The 16,878-nt window shown below is 47.2% G+C and overlaps 1 protein-coding gene across 1 annotated transcript; it reads left to right on the top strand.

Moving 5' to 3' along the window:
• LOC125538900 (AP2-like ethylene-responsive transcription factor BBM2) lies at nucleotides 1-4,347 on the top strand. Its single transcript, XM_048702223.2, has 9 exons — nucleotides 1-439; nucleotides 532-1,132; nucleotides 1,752-1,834; nucleotides 2,041-2,049; nucleotides 2,176-2,264; nucleotides 2,361-2,434; nucleotides 2,574-2,624; nucleotides 2,708-2,784; nucleotides 3,312-4,347. The coding sequence occupies exons 1-9, from the start codon at nucleotides 217-219 to the stop codon at nucleotides 4,070-4,072; spliced, it is 1,968 nt and encodes a 655-aa protein (XP_048558180.1). The 5' UTR covers nucleotides 1-216; the 3' UTR covers nucleotides 4,073-4,347.
• The last annotated feature ends 12,531 nt before the right edge of the window (nucleotides 4,348-16,878 follow it).

The raw sequence follows: 16,878 nt of genomic DNA on the forward strand, positions 1-16,878 counted from the left end.
TTCCCCAGCATTTTCCTCCTGTCCGGCCGAGAGATAGGGTTGTTTTCCCCGGCCCTGTCCTCGCTTCTTCCCAGCCAGCCACGAGCCACCTCCCACAAACCGATGCTAGCTTTGACTGCCCTGATCAGAAGAATCTAGCTAGCGACCAGACCGCCACTGCCATCTCTTCCAAATCAAACCACTGATCGATAAAAATACACGAGCTCCATCTCCACAATGGCTTCGGCGAACAACTGGCTGGGCTTCTCGCTCTCCGGCCAAGGGAGCCACCCGCAGCCCCACCAGAACGGCTCACCCGCCGCCGCCGCCATCGACGGCGACTTCTATGGCCTGCAAGCCCAGACGGCGCCGGATGCGCACCTCGGCATGTCTAGCCTCCGGGCCGACGCCAACTACGGCGTCATGGATGCCTTCAACGGAGGCACCCAGGAAACCCAAGGTGAGCCGATGAGCTACTGTGCATGTACTACTTCAGCTTCATCCTATACCTTTCTCTAGCATCTGATGTTGGATGGGATCATGCGGTTACAGATTGGGCAATGAGGGGTTTGGACTACCACGGCGGCTCCTCCGAGCTGTCGATGCTAGTTGGCTCGAGCGGCGGGAGGATGACGGTGGACGACGGCGAGGCGCCGAAGCTCGAGGACTTCCTCGGCGGCAACTCTTTCTCCGACGCGCAGGATCACGCAGGCAGCTACCTGTTCTCGTCCGGAAGCGCGATGGGCAGCGGCGCGGCGTCTGGTTCGCACGGCGTCGATGGCCGTGGCGGCAGCACCATAGAGCTGTCCATGATCAAGACTTGGCTCCGGAACGACAATAACGAGGCGCAGCATGACCAGGAGATGAGCGCCGACGCGAGCGCGACCAGCTATGCGTGCTCCGGCGCGCCAGGGAGCACTAGCAACGGCGTGGGCGTGGCGAGCTCGCGTGGGCAGGGCCTAGCGCTCTCCATGAGCATGGGGTCGAACTCGCACCCGCAGATGCCGGTGGTCCCGGCGGCGGTGGGGACGGAGAGCACGTCATCGGAGAACAAGCGGGTGGATTCGCCGAGCGCCGGCACGGCAGACGCCGTCCAGAGGAAATCCATCGACACCTTCGGCCAAAGGACCTCGATCTACCGAGGTGTAACAAGGTTAGCTAGCGTGGATCTTCTTGGCTTCTGCTAGTGACCTAGAGGTGTTTAATTTGCTTCTTTGGCTCCTGATGCCTGATCTTCGTTGCCCATCAGTTTCTTTCTTTCTTTCTCACACACTAATCTTTCTTCTTTTCGATGTCATTTTTGGGGGATCGATCTGTCTAGAACACGTACGGTTAGAAGTAGCCAAGAAAAAAAGATGATTTTTGGATCCTGTGTACACTACAATTATAGCTAGGAACTTAGCAAAAACTAGTTTATAAGTTTTGTAAAAATAGGAACAAAATCATGATCGCTCTAGTATTTTGCTAACAACATAATGCAATCAAAGCTAGCTAATAGCAGTATATATGCTAGTACTTCACTTGTGCTATGCAACTTTCCACTTCACTTAGCCTTTAGGCAACACAATGCTTGTAATATAAGGTGATTCTCACAAAATGCACTAGTGGTACTATAGTTGACTAGGTAAAGGGGGGGGGGGGGGGGGGGGGGGGACACATATGCATAGAATTTCCATGATCTGCGTAGGGTTGTTTGGCCAATAGAAGTATCGCTTTGATGCTTCAAAGCTGATTTTACTTTACGCGTTATTTGTTGTTAATTCGACCTGCAGGCATAGATGGACAGGGCGGTATGAGGCGCATCTGTGGGACAATAGTTGCAGGAGGGAGGGGCAGACTCGCAAGGGGAAACAAGGTATAATGAGATTGTTCATGTAGGAGGGGGTTGTTCATGTAGTATATACATGGATATATAGTTCAATCATTAGCTAGATCTCAATCTTTTGGCAACTTCTATGGGATGTTCTTAAGCATGTGCTAATTAAGCTTTCTTCTTTCTGTTGTGTCAATGCTGGCCTCTCCTGGAACATGACACTGCAAATACTGATCATGGGAATGCAGTTTATCTGGGTAAGAATTTGTACTGATCTTTCGTGCAACTATTCGATTACCACATATATTTGTATGGGCAAATGTTCTGATGCTAGCTAAGTTCTAGATAGCACTTTAATTTCTTCTGGGTGAACATTTGCGTAGGCGGTTATGACAAAGAAGACAAGGCAGCTAGGGCTTATGATCTGGCAGCTCTAAAATATTGGGGCACAACCACAACAACAAATATCCCAGTAAGAAAAAAAAAATCTAATAATAGATTGTTCTGTTTCCTTCTGCATGGGCAGCCACTGATCCTGTTTTTCCTTTCACCTATAAAAAATCTGCAGATAAGTACTTATGAGAAGGAGATAGAGGAAATGAAACATATGACCAGGCAGGAGTACATTGCATATCTTAGGAGGTAACAATTGCTTGACCCAATCCAAGTTATGCTTTACAACATCACATGTATACATGCGTTGAAAGATTGCACGGTACGTAATTAAGCACGTCTCTGTTGGCTAACAATCACATGGATGCATATGATCATTCAACTGCAGGAATAGTAGTGGTTTTTCTCGTGGCGCATCAAAATATCGCGGCGTAACCAGGTAACTATACTGCTTACATTGCGTAAAAACTGGTGTAGCCTACCAATCTAGTGGTACTAAACATATATCTTATGGTTTGACAGGCATCATCAGCAAGGAAGATGGCAAGCAAGGATAGGGAGGGTCGCGGGCAACAAGGATCTCTACCTCGGCACCTTCAGTAAGCCGCATAAACTATCACATCAAAGCGAAATTGCTTTCTCAGCTAGCTAAAGCACTTGTTTAACTACTGTACTGGAGTGGTGCTGGTAGTATAGTAGCTGTGCTGTGCTTCCGAGAACCAAGTCATGAAGCCCTAATTATTTACTACTCCAGCTCCAGCTCACGAAATCTCACTAGTCTCGTAGGACGCAAGCGTTGCAGTATTTTTATGCGTTCAAATGGCGCTTAAGATAGTGGAGTACGTACACCATTAACTATGTCCGAAATGTTCCTTTCCAAGCTTGTGTCTCGGAGCTGTCTGAGGAAACCGGGGCATGCGGTCAAGCGCCGGTTTGAATATCCCCAGCGCCTCGCTTGAGCTTCGCGCCGTCGCATGCAGCCCGCGTTGCATGCGCCACCGCGCCGTGCGTGCGTGCGTGCGTGCGTGCGTGCATGCATGCAACGCGCGTTATGCTCCACTGGGCTGGTCAGTTGGGTAGACACACGCGTTGGTGAGCTAACCCTAATCATGCGCGTGCTGTGCAGCGACCGAGGAGGAGGCCGCGGAGGCGTACGACATCGCCGCCATCAAGTTCCGCGGGCTCAACGCCGTCACCAACTTCGAGATGAGCCGCTACGACGTCAAGAGCATCCTGGAGGGCAGCACGCTGCCGGTCGGCGGCGCGGCCAGGCGCCTCAAGGAGGCGGCCGAGCTCGCCGAGGCCGGCGTGTGGCGGGCGGAGGACGGCAGCATCGTCTCGCACCTGCAGGCCGACGCCATGGCCGGGTACCACCACGGCTGGCCGACGTCCATCGCCTTCGGCAGCCACCAGCAGCAGCAGTCCGCGGCGCAGCTCGCCCTGCACTACCCGTACGGCGTTGGCGGGCAGGCCCGCGGGTGGTGTAAGCCGGAGCAGGACGCGGTGATCGCGGCCGGGCACGGCGGGCAGGACATGCAGGAGCTGCACCTGGGGAGCGGAGGCAGCACCCACAACTTCTTCCAGCCGGCGTCGAGGACCGCGGTCTACGGCAACGGCGGTGGCGGCGCCTGGTACCAAGGCCTCGGAGGCAACGCGTACATGATGCCGGTGGGCACGGTGGTGGACGCCGACCAGGGGCACAGCGGCAGCACGGCGACGACGGAGGAGGGGAGGCTCGTGGGCTACGGCGGCGAGGCTGGCGTCGACCCGTACGCGGCCATGAGGCGCGCCTACGAGCTCTCCCAGGGCTCGTCGTCCGTGAGCGTCGCCAAGGTGGCGGACGGCTACTCCAACAACTGGAGCTCGCCGTTCAATGGCATGGGGTGATCGCCCCCCCTACGTTCGTGCTACTAATCAACTTCCACGCACTTGTTGTAACGTACGTTGTGCGCACGAGTAACCGGAGACCAATTAAGTTCTGTAATTTTAGGATAGTCTAGAGCAGTGCATGAGCACGAGCGGTGCCTTCTGAAAGGTAGTAATGGCCAGCGATCGGTGAAGTAGGAGGAGTCGTTGTAAATCACCATCGCTGCGCCGTTAATTTTGGGGATTTCAGAAGGGGAAATCAAGCTAATCTATCAAACAAACTTCCATGGCGCCTACTTCATTCAGTTGGTCGATCAACGTCAGTTTGAGCACATGTAGGAGTATACATATAGTAAGCTTGCAACTGTCGTCTCGTGCAGACGTGCATGCTTCCATGCATGCATTTCACGGCCAAATCGAACAGTGCATCTGAAAGATTAAAAAGCATTGAACTAAGCACAGGACAAGTACGTAAGGTGTACTACTCCGCACGATCGACTTGGAGAACGCAGAGAGGCACATGCATGCGGTTAGACTAGCCACAGTGGGAGTAACTTCAGCAGTAACTTCAAGTCCAACTAAGTAAATTTATCTATGTGGCAATGAGTTAATGAAAGGAAAAAGTCTATTTTAAACCTTAAACTCATAGAGGTCGGGCAGAATGAACCCCCAAGTCGAAATCCCGGTCGATTGCACCCTGAACTCTGCAATCCCGGTCTAAATCGAACCTTTGGATCATTTTCCAAACGGGGATTGCTGTCGTGGACCGGGATTGGGGAGGAAACGCTCGCAGCGCCCCCGGATGGGCCGGCCCAGTTCACGGCAGCGCGTGCTGCGCCTTGTTTCTTCCGTTTTTCGTTCGTTGTTTTTTTTCAGTTTTTCTTTTCTGGTTCTTCTTTCTTTTCGTTTTTATTTCTTTTATTATTATTTATATTTATATTCTTTTCCTTTTTCTTTTTTACTATTTATTTTTTCTATTTCCTTCCGATCATTTTCCTATTTATATTACAAAAAATTTCATCATGCATTATGAAATGTTCATCGTATATTAGAAATTGCTCAATGAATATAAATTGTTCCCAATGTTTTTGAATTTTGTTCAGTGGTATATTACCCAAATGTTTAATTTGTATTTAAAAATGTTCATCATATATTTAAAAATGTTCATTGTGTATAATTTAAAATCTTCATTGTATATTAACAAAATGTTCAGTGCACAATATTTGCAAATGTTCAAAAGCAGTTTGATACATAATGTTTCGCGCCGTGAATCTATCTGTTGAACTCACTAGTTCGGTTGGCAAGGTACAGCAGGTAACAAAACTGAAGTCGCGAGTTTGAGTTGCTCCCGCATAACTTGTCCAGATTTTTTTACGCCTGCTATTCAATAGCTCAAAGTGGGCCGGTTTTTATATACTTTAAAATAATTTGAGCATTGAAAAAAATATTTATGGGATTTGAAAACAATATAGAAACAATATGTCAGGGGGTTTGTTTTACAAAATCGATTATTTCTTCAAAACAAATGTACTTTTCTGTAATTCGTGAGCTTTTTCCAAAATGTTAAAAAAATAAAAATCAAATCGCTACAGTAAATGTTTATATGTGTAAAAAATTACGCGACTACAAATGTACTTATAAAGTTCTCCTTGGTATTGATCAGTAGCGCACAGTAAGTCAGGTGGTCATTCATACTCGTTCCATGATGTTCTCATGGCGCGAGTTTGATCCTCGCTCCGAACCATTTTTGAGGTCTTTTTTCGCGCGAGTACCAGGAACCGGCCCAGCGAAAGTTACGAACTCCCCAGGGTGTGCGCCTTCTGGAATTGTTGTTATTGAACGAAAAAAAAACAATCCAACGGGCCGCGCCTTTTGGAATTGTTGTTATTGAACGAAAAAAAATCTAGCGGGCCGGCCCACCAGACGAATCCCGGTTCAAATGATGTCAGGGTTTGATTTAGACCGGGATTGTACAGTTCAAGGTGCAATCGACCGGGATTTTGACTTGAGGGTTCATTCCGCTTGACCCCTATAAGTTTAAGGTTTAAAATGAACTTTTTCCGTTAATGAAGAGAGAGGTAGTTCTAGTAACTTAGCTAGTTACTGTAATATCACATGTCCCAATGCAGTATGAGTCTATAACATAATAAATCGAGCTTTGCATGACACCACACCTATGTTACTACCCACTATGAAGGTAGTAACATAATCTAGGGATATATGTATGTTACTAGTGTATGTTACTCTTCATTGTGGCTAGTCTTATGGATGACCGGGCTTTGACGCCTTGAGGTAGCTGGTGCTTTTCCTGCTCTAGCTAAGCTCCTCTTGGAAAGAATGGAACACAAAATAAAATACAGGGGAACATGTTGAATCCCACTGAAAGGATAATTCGCTTTAAAGAGACATGCATGCGTGGGTGGCATCAAACTAGGGTTTGGTCAAGAATTTGCTGGAACGTTCGTCAACAAGAGCTTTGCAAATGAAGGAGTTTCTATAAGCAGCGGGCGTGTATTAAAAATGGAGTATAGTAATTGAAGGGAGCGCCTGTAGCTCACTCATTGAGTATTTCTCGAATGGCATCACTATTTCAGTTCAATCTATATGTACTATGTACTCAGCCTTGGTTATTCATTTGTGTGGTTCCAAACCAACAATCATGCAGGCTAAGCTTCAAAATCAAGATTTTCAAATGTGATGCTGCTAGTAAGAGAGAACATCAGAAATAAATAAAATAATCGAGTCTATGTACATAGAAGTTGACCATGTGTGAACCTTATGGAACGTTTTGTGAGAGTGTAGGCATAGGCTAATTTGTAGGGTGTGATAGGGTGTGCGTCCTTGATGGAAGCTTGCTCCCATCTTTAACCCTTTTGTACATTTTTCGTTTCTCTTCTCTTCTCTTTTATAAAAATAAGGTACGCCTTTGGCATACTCATGAAAAAAAAAACCATGTGTGAACCTTATGGATCCCGAGAAGAATGGATAGCTCTTTGGTTTGCAAAACTCTAAAGCAGTAGGAATCTAGGAAAATGTCGGAATATAACAGGAATGCATGCGTAAAATAGAGGAATGGAAAACACCGCAATTTTGTAAGTTTGGACGTTTGGTTCACATGAATAGAAAACACATGAATCCTACTAAACATGGTCAAATCAAAATCAAACCATGTGGTAAAGTGTAATTAACAATACAGTTTGCAAAAGCAAATCTAGATGTGTCATAAGTATTATATTACACATCTAAGTCTTATATCATTGATCTTACGCGGAGATTCGTGTGAGTATTTTTTTCCATTTTTTTTCTAAGAATTCTAGTCTCATTCTTCTTGTGTAGGAATTTGAAAAGGAGGTCCAAGCGGATTATGAAATTCCTTTGAAACAGATATCAAAGGAAATTTCCTCCATTTTTTCCTTGCTCCATTCCTTAATTTGAACCAAATGCATGAATAGTGTCACCGTAGGAAAAATTGCTACACCTGCATTTTTCCTCTACTTTTCCTTTCAACCGCAACTGAGGAGGCCCCTGAGGAGGCCTCTAAGTCCTTGTTCGGTTCCATATGATTTCAAGGAGTTTGAAGGGGATTGGAAGGGATTAAATCCCCAGCAAGTCAAAATCCATCTCAATTTCCTCCAATCCCCTTGTAATGGGGATTAACCGAACAAGCCCTAAAGGGTACCCATGCATGAGCCTAACCAAATATAATATTTCCCTGGGCAAGAAGACGCACTCAACGTGAGTCAACAAAACTGACAACAAAGAGGGCTCCCCTCTAACCCTCTTGGCCTCTTGTACACATGTAAAACGTTAATATGATATATTAAATATACATGCAGCAGGAGCCTCTCCTACTATCTAACTTTTCAAAAAAAATAACTGACAACGGAACAGAGAAAACCTCCCCTGGCCTCTATATCTGCTATTCTGTCCATGATACACAGTAATGGAACTTCCATGATCAAGGAGATTCACAGTCTAATTATTACGACATCATGGAGGTTTAAAGCAAAACAAAAGCAATACTGACAACACAGGTATATAACATACTCACTTCGATCCAAAATAATTGATGCAGCTTTAGTACAACTCTACCGAAGCAGCTACGTCAATTAATTTGGGTCAGAGGGAGTAGCATATTTGCTAAATCACCACCCATATTGAGACAAAAAGGCGCTAGCAAACATCCTCCAAAAGTCTGCAGCCTACCATCGTATGGTCCCACAGGCGAAAGGTGAGCTTCATAGCTTATTGCTTTACCAAACCCTACAGACAAAAGCTGATCAAAATCCAAGATCTCTTGACTATTTTGCTAAAGGCTCACAGTACAGTTTGGGGTCACCAATTCAAGTCATCAGAGGCAAGGTTGATTAGAGTGAGGGTGTGCAACGTACGTACAACTATCACCCCCTGTATTAAGCATACCCTGTAATAAGTATGATAATCCCCAGACCTAGCACCGAATGTTAGCTAACACATTATTACTTGTCCAGTTCTTGCAATAAAACAGAAATGATAGCTAGCAAGGCAGTGAAAAATTCAAACGCAACAGAAGTGAGGATAAATAGATAGTGTAGAATAAAGTCAGAAATGTAGCAAGTACCTTGCAGTGTAGAAAAAAACAAGAACTCAAATCCCATTGACATTAGGATGTACCAGACATTAGGAACTCAAATTTCAAGACCAAACAGTTACTGCTAAGAATGCCATATATTCGACATTTTCCATGTCAGATATCCCATTGTTATATTTCAAGACGAAATTGTTCTTCTTCCTAATGCTCCAGACCTCATCTAGAAGGCAGAGTACTCCCCTGCCCAAAGTACCTGACTAAAGATTAGAGCTCACAAGTTTGGTCATTTATAGCAGAAGAAAAAAACATAACAAAAGTAGAGAGCAAATTATGCTGCTTATGAAACCAGCATTAGCTAGTACTACATGGTTCTTATGTTAACTGATAAATTGTGTACATGGTTCTCCTATTACCTACGATTCCAGCACCTTATGTACTTATCACAAACTTCCTGCCAATGTATACAAAAGCCTTTTGTCACCAACAGAAAGGACTTAAATTTTCCAAACAAGCTTGAACTTCAATTTTCAACAGAGGTAAAAAGGTATGTATCATAGTAAGACAACAGATGCACAGCAGTATAAATGAAAGATGCTACAAGAGTAGGAGAATGCCAGTTCCATTGCCTTCGGTCAGTTTAACTACAGGATGATGAAATTCCAATCAAATTCGCAATGGACCTCCAGTCATATCATGCACGATGCATAATGCAGAGGATTATGCCAAACTGGAACCGAGCACAGTTCACTTGGATTCAATGCATCTGCACACCTAAATTGCATTTGACTTGGTTAAACAAGAGCCGGAACCAGTTCATAATGAAGAGATTCTTCTGCATTAGGCAGAACAGCTCCGACAAAAAGGTCACATGGAAGTATACATCAACTAAATGGGACCATATAGACCCTGAAAAAAATGGGACCATATAATCAGCTAAAAGTTTACAGGCACAAGTTACTAACAAGTAGTAAAGCTAACGAAGCTGTATCTACTCTTATACAGAGGTATCGTCCTCCAGTGCTGCAGGATGAACATCTGATTTGTTGCTGCTATCACCTTTTACAGGTGAAGAATCCTCTGCAAGTTTCATGGGGCAAGGTACAGCAGAGATTAGCTGCATTAGCTTATTTGATGCCTTGGCCTGCAGTCTCAAGGTCGATTCCAGTACTACTCGAAGTCTCGATTGTTGCTGCTGTAGACATAGAATTACTTGCTCCAGCTCTTGGTGTAGCATAGTGTCATGCCCCGAGATCGTTGTGCCAGGTGTCTTTCAGTTATTCGCTGACGTTGTCATGTCATTTTTTTTGCGTGTTGCATCTTATCATGTCATCATGTGCATTGCATCATCATGTTTTAAAACTTGCGTTCGTCCGGGTTCTTCGAGTTCTCTCCGTTGTCCGTTCTGAGCCCAATCACACTTGCACACGCCCGCGGCATGTCCGAAATAGTATTTTATAAGTGGCCGGAAAATGTTCTCGGAATGGGATGAGAGTTGACGTGTGGTCTTATTATAGTGTAGATAGACCGCCTGTCAAGTTCCATCGCATTCGGAGATCGTTTGATGCCCCAACGGATAACTATAGCGGCAATATAGCCGATCTAACGTCAGACGTTTTCGGTATCCGGAAACCGTGCCGGGCTGCATCTCTCTCCTTTTCTCTCAGACCAACCCGCTCTTCACAATCCGTCAGGCCCTACCTAACCTCTCTCATCAGCCCGCGGCCCTCCTCGCACGCGTGTCTGAAAATTGTCTCGGACCCAACCCGAGCAGTCGTCACCGTTGTGTCCGGATCATCCCCAAACATCTACAAAATATCTCCGTTTTGTTAATTGGACTCCCTAGCTATTTATTCGCGACCGTCCGTTTTCGATCAGAGGGACCGAGGTAGCCCCTAACCTAATCTGTGAGGTATATATAGTCCACCCTTAGTCATTTTGGACAAACCCTAAAATCTAGGGACTTTGTCCCGTCGAGCCGCCGCCACCTACCGTATCTTCCTCGGGATCCAGATCCATCCACTCCCCCTTGTTTTCCCCAGCGAGCCAACCACCGCACCACAGCCGCTCAAATCCCGCAGCGCCCCTCCTCCTACCCGAGACATGCCTCGTCCCTGGCCCCTCCTCGTCTCGTCGTCCGACGACCAACGCCGCCGTCGGAAACCCCCAGGCCAGTACCTCGTGCGCTGCCCTTAATCTCCTTCTTTTCTTCTCTACGCCCCTGCTCAACTCCCTCTTGTTTCTCTCTGTAAAAGGAAACCGCCATGGACGCCCGAGACGGCGACCTCGACCTTCGGGCCACCCGGTCGGGCCCCTGCGCCCTCGATCGCCTGATCCCTCCTCACGCCCGAGCCGCGCAGCAGACAAGCGCCCCGCTGCAGCGCTCGACCCCGCGCTCGTCTTCCCGCTCAGACGGCCGCCTCGCCAGCATCCCAGGGCCCGAGCTCCGCCGCGCCATCGCTCGAATCCACCGCCCTTCGTCAAGTCCACAACCCCGTCGCCTCCATCTTCGTCAGAGCACCGCCAGACCAGCAGCGCCGCCGTGCCCAGGCTCCACCGCCATGGCCACCCCTTGGTTCTTCGCGTCGCGCCCGAACTCCTCCTGTGCCGCCTGTGCTTCTTCTCCAGGACGCGCTGAGCCTTTGTTGATCTCCAGGTCGAGCGCCTCGCCTCGCGTTGAACGCGCCTCCAGGTCGCCGCCCTCCTCACCGGAGTCCCTCAAGCCGCCGCCAGTCCCGCTGCTGCGGTCTCCTGCATCGCCGGTGTCCTCTGCATCGAAGCAGATGCAGAGGAGGACGAGCGTCTCGACCCCCCTGCTTCGCTAGCGCGTTGACCGCGCCCTCTTTCTCGAGTCGCCAGGGCCCAACGCCCCTCCTGCAGCCTCCCTCCCGATCTGGGCCAGGCCCACTGGGTGAGAAGCCCCTCTAGCCCCTCTATTCATTGGGCCAGCCTTCAGATTCGACCCAGTTCCTTTTTTTCAGATCTGCGTTTTAGTCATTTATCCTGAGACTGGTAGTTTTACAGAATAATCCCCCTAGTTCATGCATATCGTAACTCTCAAACCGTGCATCGGATGGAAATGATTTATATATGTAACTTGACTAGAATTTCATCTAGTTTCACAATATCCAACTTTCATGCATGTTTGAGGTGTTTAACTTGTTGTTTGCTTTAATTTGCTTAAATAACATGCTAAAATGATTTAATTCATAACTAAATAACCGTAACTCGGAATCTAATAATCTTTATATGTAATTGGGGTAGAAAAATGCCCAGTTTAACATGGTGGCATCACTTTGCATGTTTAACAACCCTAAAATTGTGTTTAGGACAAAACAGTACCTAATTCATTATTATGCATATGAGGAGTTTCCGGACTTGTTGTTTTGTGGTTCCGGCCTCATTTAAACTTGCCTAGATTAGATAGTTTCATCATGTTTCACCTCTTGTCATGCTAACAACATTTAATCTTGTTGAGTACATAAACGAGAGAGAACTAAATAAGGCATGTGGTGTTCCGTCAATATGCAACTCGTTGCATATTGAGCTCCACTTAATTTATAGTGTTGTTTGTGCACTTTGCCATGCCATGCTTCATTAAACCGGACATGAATCATAATTGTTTGTGCATCATGCCATGTCTATGTGTTGGTTGTTTACTGTGACACCCCAAAATTTTTGGCCTTGTTTTATTATATTAAAATTTTGCCAGGAATTAAAACTTTGATTTTTTCAGTATAACTAATTACATAATTAATTAGCTTAATCTTTATTTTATTAAAAAATGGTTTTTCAAGGTTATATGGCCATAATTGAACTACAACCATTTGATAAATTCACCTAAAATTCTAACCAAAATTTGGAGATGTCATGTGATGTTTTTAAATCAATTTTGTACAAAAATATCTTTTATTCATGTTATATTTTGAGCTCTACACTCAATTTTTCTTCTCTGGTCCAGAGTGCAATTTGCACTACAACCCATTTAAATATTTCTTTCTGGCCTCCACAAAAATTATGGGATGTTGGTAGTAGCATATGATTCAACTTTATGCAAAAACCTAGTGCTGTTCTTTGAAAATTTTGAGTGAATCAACCTCTTTTCCATTCTGGTCCAGCCTTGTGATTTCTACTGCAACCCTATTTAATTTTGCTCCAAAGATCTTGTGCTTTCTCCTACTTGTAGACATCCCTACCAAACCTCTAAGTCCAGGAGCGTACACCCATTGGCATATTTTTGGTTCATGAAATAATGTCATTTATTTCCTGTCCAGAATTGAAGTTTTGCAAAACTTGCACTAACAAGTTTCTGCTTTTGGAAAACCAACCTTACCACCCTCTTATTCATCTAAAGAGACCCCAATCTGGAAGTTTTGGCCACCCCAAGAGATGCCTAGGTGCATGTGGCATTCTATCGAGCACCCTGTAGGCAATGACCAGTTTTGACATGAGTTTTGGCATTGCACTGTGAGCTTGCACCTTTGATCAAACTAACATGTCCACTAGGCTCCCAGTTGCCCCTAGCCTGGGTCTGTTAATTGCCAGCCTCACCCAAGCTCTGTAGCAGGCTCTGGCAATTCGTCGAGCACGTTTCGTGCGTGCTCTGGGCGCGCCCAGAGCGTGCGTTTGGCACGCACGTGCGCCCGAGCCGCCGCATCCCGCCCCGCACTTACTCCAGTCCGTGACCGACCGTAGCCAGCGCGCCGTGTCCCCTTCTGCACCCCACGAACCCCGCAGCCCTCGCCACGTCTCCGGCAAGCCAACAGCTAGCCGCCACCGCCGCCCGACAGCTCCTGCGCTGGCCAGCGCCGCCCAAGCCACCTCCGCTCGCCAGCTCGCCCTTGGAGCAGTAGCCGCTCGTCCGCTAGCTCCTGCCGCCATCCCCAGCCTCGCCACGATGCCCTGCAGCTACAGAATGGCGGTCGCCGGAGAAGCTTATCCACGGCCGCCGCGGAACCGCCTTGCCACGCCTATAAAAGGAGGCCCCGAACCCATTCAAGCACACAGGCAACCTTAGAATGCTCCCCTAGTTCTCCCGTGGAAGCCAATCGACCCGGGGGAGGTCTTCTTCCCCACCTCCGGCAACAACAGCCGCCGCCATGGCCCCAGCTCTTCCAGCACCACCAAGGCCTCTCCCTCTCCGTCCTCTCCACCAAGAACTCCCCCTTCCCTCCGTGAACCCATCCCCCTACTCGATTTTGATCAGGAACCACCGTAGCCCCAATCACACTCTGCTCCCGAAGCTCCCTCCGCCGCGAGACTCACCGCCGACGACCCCGTCCACCCCCGAGACCGTAACACCCACCGGCGGGACCGCCTCGACCCCCTGAGCCCGTGGATGGCTTCGGTTTCTCGAACGGAGCCGCCAATCGCCGGCGGCGATCGCCGGAGTTCTGCCTCCACTCGGGACAGAGAAAGAGGAGGGAGAAGACTGGTCAAACCTGACTAGTGGGCCCCTTGGACCCACTGTCAGTGACCCTGCGCCTATCCACGTGGGTTAAGTGAAGGCGTAATCCGCCCAGTACGTTTCCCCCGCTCCGAAAGCGTATTCCTCTCTGAAACGTTTTTCTTTTTCTGTCTTATTTAAATCAGTTTTTGACCAGAACTTTGACTGACTATATCTTTTTAAATATAATTCCAAATGAGTTGATTCTTTTTCCTACCTTCCTCAAATTTGGTCTAGTTTATTTTAAGATTTATTTGAAAATTTTCCAAACAAATTTTTGTACCGTTTTTGAAATGTGTGTTAATTCAAATATATTTTTAAAATAGGATTTTGGAGAGAGAGAAGAAACTTTCAAAAGTTTTGGAGAGCACCTCACCCCTCCACAACTTAAAGGCAAGCATTCTAAACCCTGGCATAATGTTTTTGGTGTGTTATTTGACACATTTATAACACCACCTTATTTCAGAGGACTTGTTATTTCATGTGACATGATCATTTGCATGGAAGCATATTAGTGATTTCCTTGCTATTGGAAATGAATATAATTGTGATGGTAATCATCCTCATGTGCCTTGCATGCATGCCGGAAAGGAATCCGGGAAAGCCTCGGCCTTGGGTAGACGTGAGCTTGTCGCCGGTCCCCGTCGGGACGGTTATGTCCGGTATGGCATGGTAAGGTACATTGATTGGTGATTTCGTCGGTTGAAATATATTTGATATACATGTCATGCAGGGAACTTATAAACCTCCTGAGTCGACCGTAGACCGAGTCTTGTTCCAGTAACCCCCATACTTGCCTCGCACTACCACTTGTCCCTGCCGCAGGTAGGGTATGGTTCAGTAAGTCGTCAACCCCTTTCAAGCACACACCGTACAGAGAGGCCATGGTGTAAGATATCGGTTGTAGCCGGTAGGCATGCCACCTGGTCCGGGGGCATGGGTGTTTCCGGTTGAGACCGAGAGGGGAGGCCACCCCTTAGAGCGCGCGATATAAATTTGATCCCATGCTACGCGAGGTTGTAGCCTCCCCACTTAGAGTTTTGCTTAACAAGTGTCGTGGGTGATTCCAGACACCGATGAGTTAAGCTGGTGTGTGCAAGTTAGGCGTGTTTTCAACTAAAAGGCCGTAGACGGAATTAGTCCCGATGGACTAAAGGAATCCGTTACTCATGGGTAAAGAGTACACCCTCTGCAGAGATTAAACCTATTCGAATAGCCGTGTCCATGGTTAAGGATTACAGTCTGGGATGGGTCAAGTGTTGGTCTTAGTGTCGGTCTTCGGAGGAGAGATTGTTAAACCAGAACTTGGACCGTGACTTGTGACTTGTGAAGATTATGATTATTATCTTGTGATGGACTAACCCGTTGCATTATTTATATTATCGAGTATCCCTGGGCGGTCCTACCTCCTGGATATTCATTGTGATGATTTATCTTGTAAGCCCTTTATGTGGTGTCGCTCAGACGCCCGACTGTGGCATTTCTTTTAAAGCCCTTTACGTGGTGTCGCTCAGACGCCGACTGTGGCATTTCTTTTAAAGCCCTTTACGTGGTGTCGCTCAGACGCCCGACTGTGGCATTTATTTTAAATCCCTTTATGTGGTGTCGCTCAGACGCCCGACTGTGGCATTTCTTTTAAAGCCCTTTTTGTGGTGTCGCTCAGATGCCCGACAGTGGCATTTCTTTTAAAGCCCTTTTTGTGGTGTCGCTTAGACGCCCGACTGTGGCATTTCTTTTAAAGCCCTTTATGTGGTGTCGCTCAGACGCCCGACTATGGCATTTCTTTTAAAGCCCTTTTTGTGGTGTCGCTCAGACGCCCGACTGTGGCATTTCTTTTAAAGCCCTTTATGTGGTGTCGCTCAGACGCCCGACTGCGGCATTTTATTCCCACTCTATTACTGCTTATTCATGTTGCATGATAATAACCTGCTTGCATGCATAAAAGATGTTTTATTTATGACTGGCGATGTGATCATAGAATTTTTCAGTGCATGTTTATCAATTATTTTATACCTGTGTTCTTAATGTTTGCGAGTACATTCAAAGTACTCACTGGCTTGTCCCTGGCTATTGTCTTGGCCAGATTGCTTGCTTGGAGAGGAGCGTGGCGATGACAGTCTCGGGACCTAAGCAACGGTGATAGCAGCCTCGCGAAGATAGGAGTTAACCTGGTCAGCTGTTCCTGTGGGAAATGGAGTCCCATAGACACTGATGTCTCACAAACCGCTTCCGCCATCGACCACTAGAAACCCAATTGTTGTACTCACAGGCCAGAATGGTCTTGTACTACATATTTTGTATTTTGCTTGGAATTTCTGTATCAAGTTGGAGCCTCATCAGCTAATAGTAATCCTGGGACTGATGAGCACGACGGTCTTTTTCTGGAATTTAAAACCCGAAAAAAAACCCGGTCGTGACAGACTTGGTATCAGAGCCAGGCTGACCATTGGCTAATCCTATCTTAGCCGGGTCTAGGCAAACCAACCCACCAAACCATAACCAAACCCCAACCAAGCTTCTCGTGCAAGATAGCCACACAGTGACCCAACACCTTTTGGCAGTCGGTGCCCAACCTATCAACCTAACCTGTCGCTCATGCGCCAGTGATCGAATCTTAAATAGGCCTTTCTCGCAAGCGTGCAAGGGAAGACTCCGTCCCCTTTTTCCTATAAAAAGGGGCACGCTAGTCCCAACACAGCACAGCACAGCCTCTACCCCAAACCAAGCTACAATGCCTGGCCCTGTCGTGCACAATGAGACCACAGCAACCAACCTTGGAGGCTTTGTGACCATACTCGCAAACCTCACCCGTCG

The sequence above is a fragment of the Triticum urartu genome, chromosome 2A (genome assembly GCF_056163025.1).
Source record: "Triticum urartu cultivar PI428250 chromosome 2A, HENAU_Tu73, whole genome shotgun sequence".
Lineage (NCBI taxonomy): Eukaryota > Viridiplantae > Streptophyta > Magnoliopsida > Poales > Poaceae > Triticum > Triticum urartu.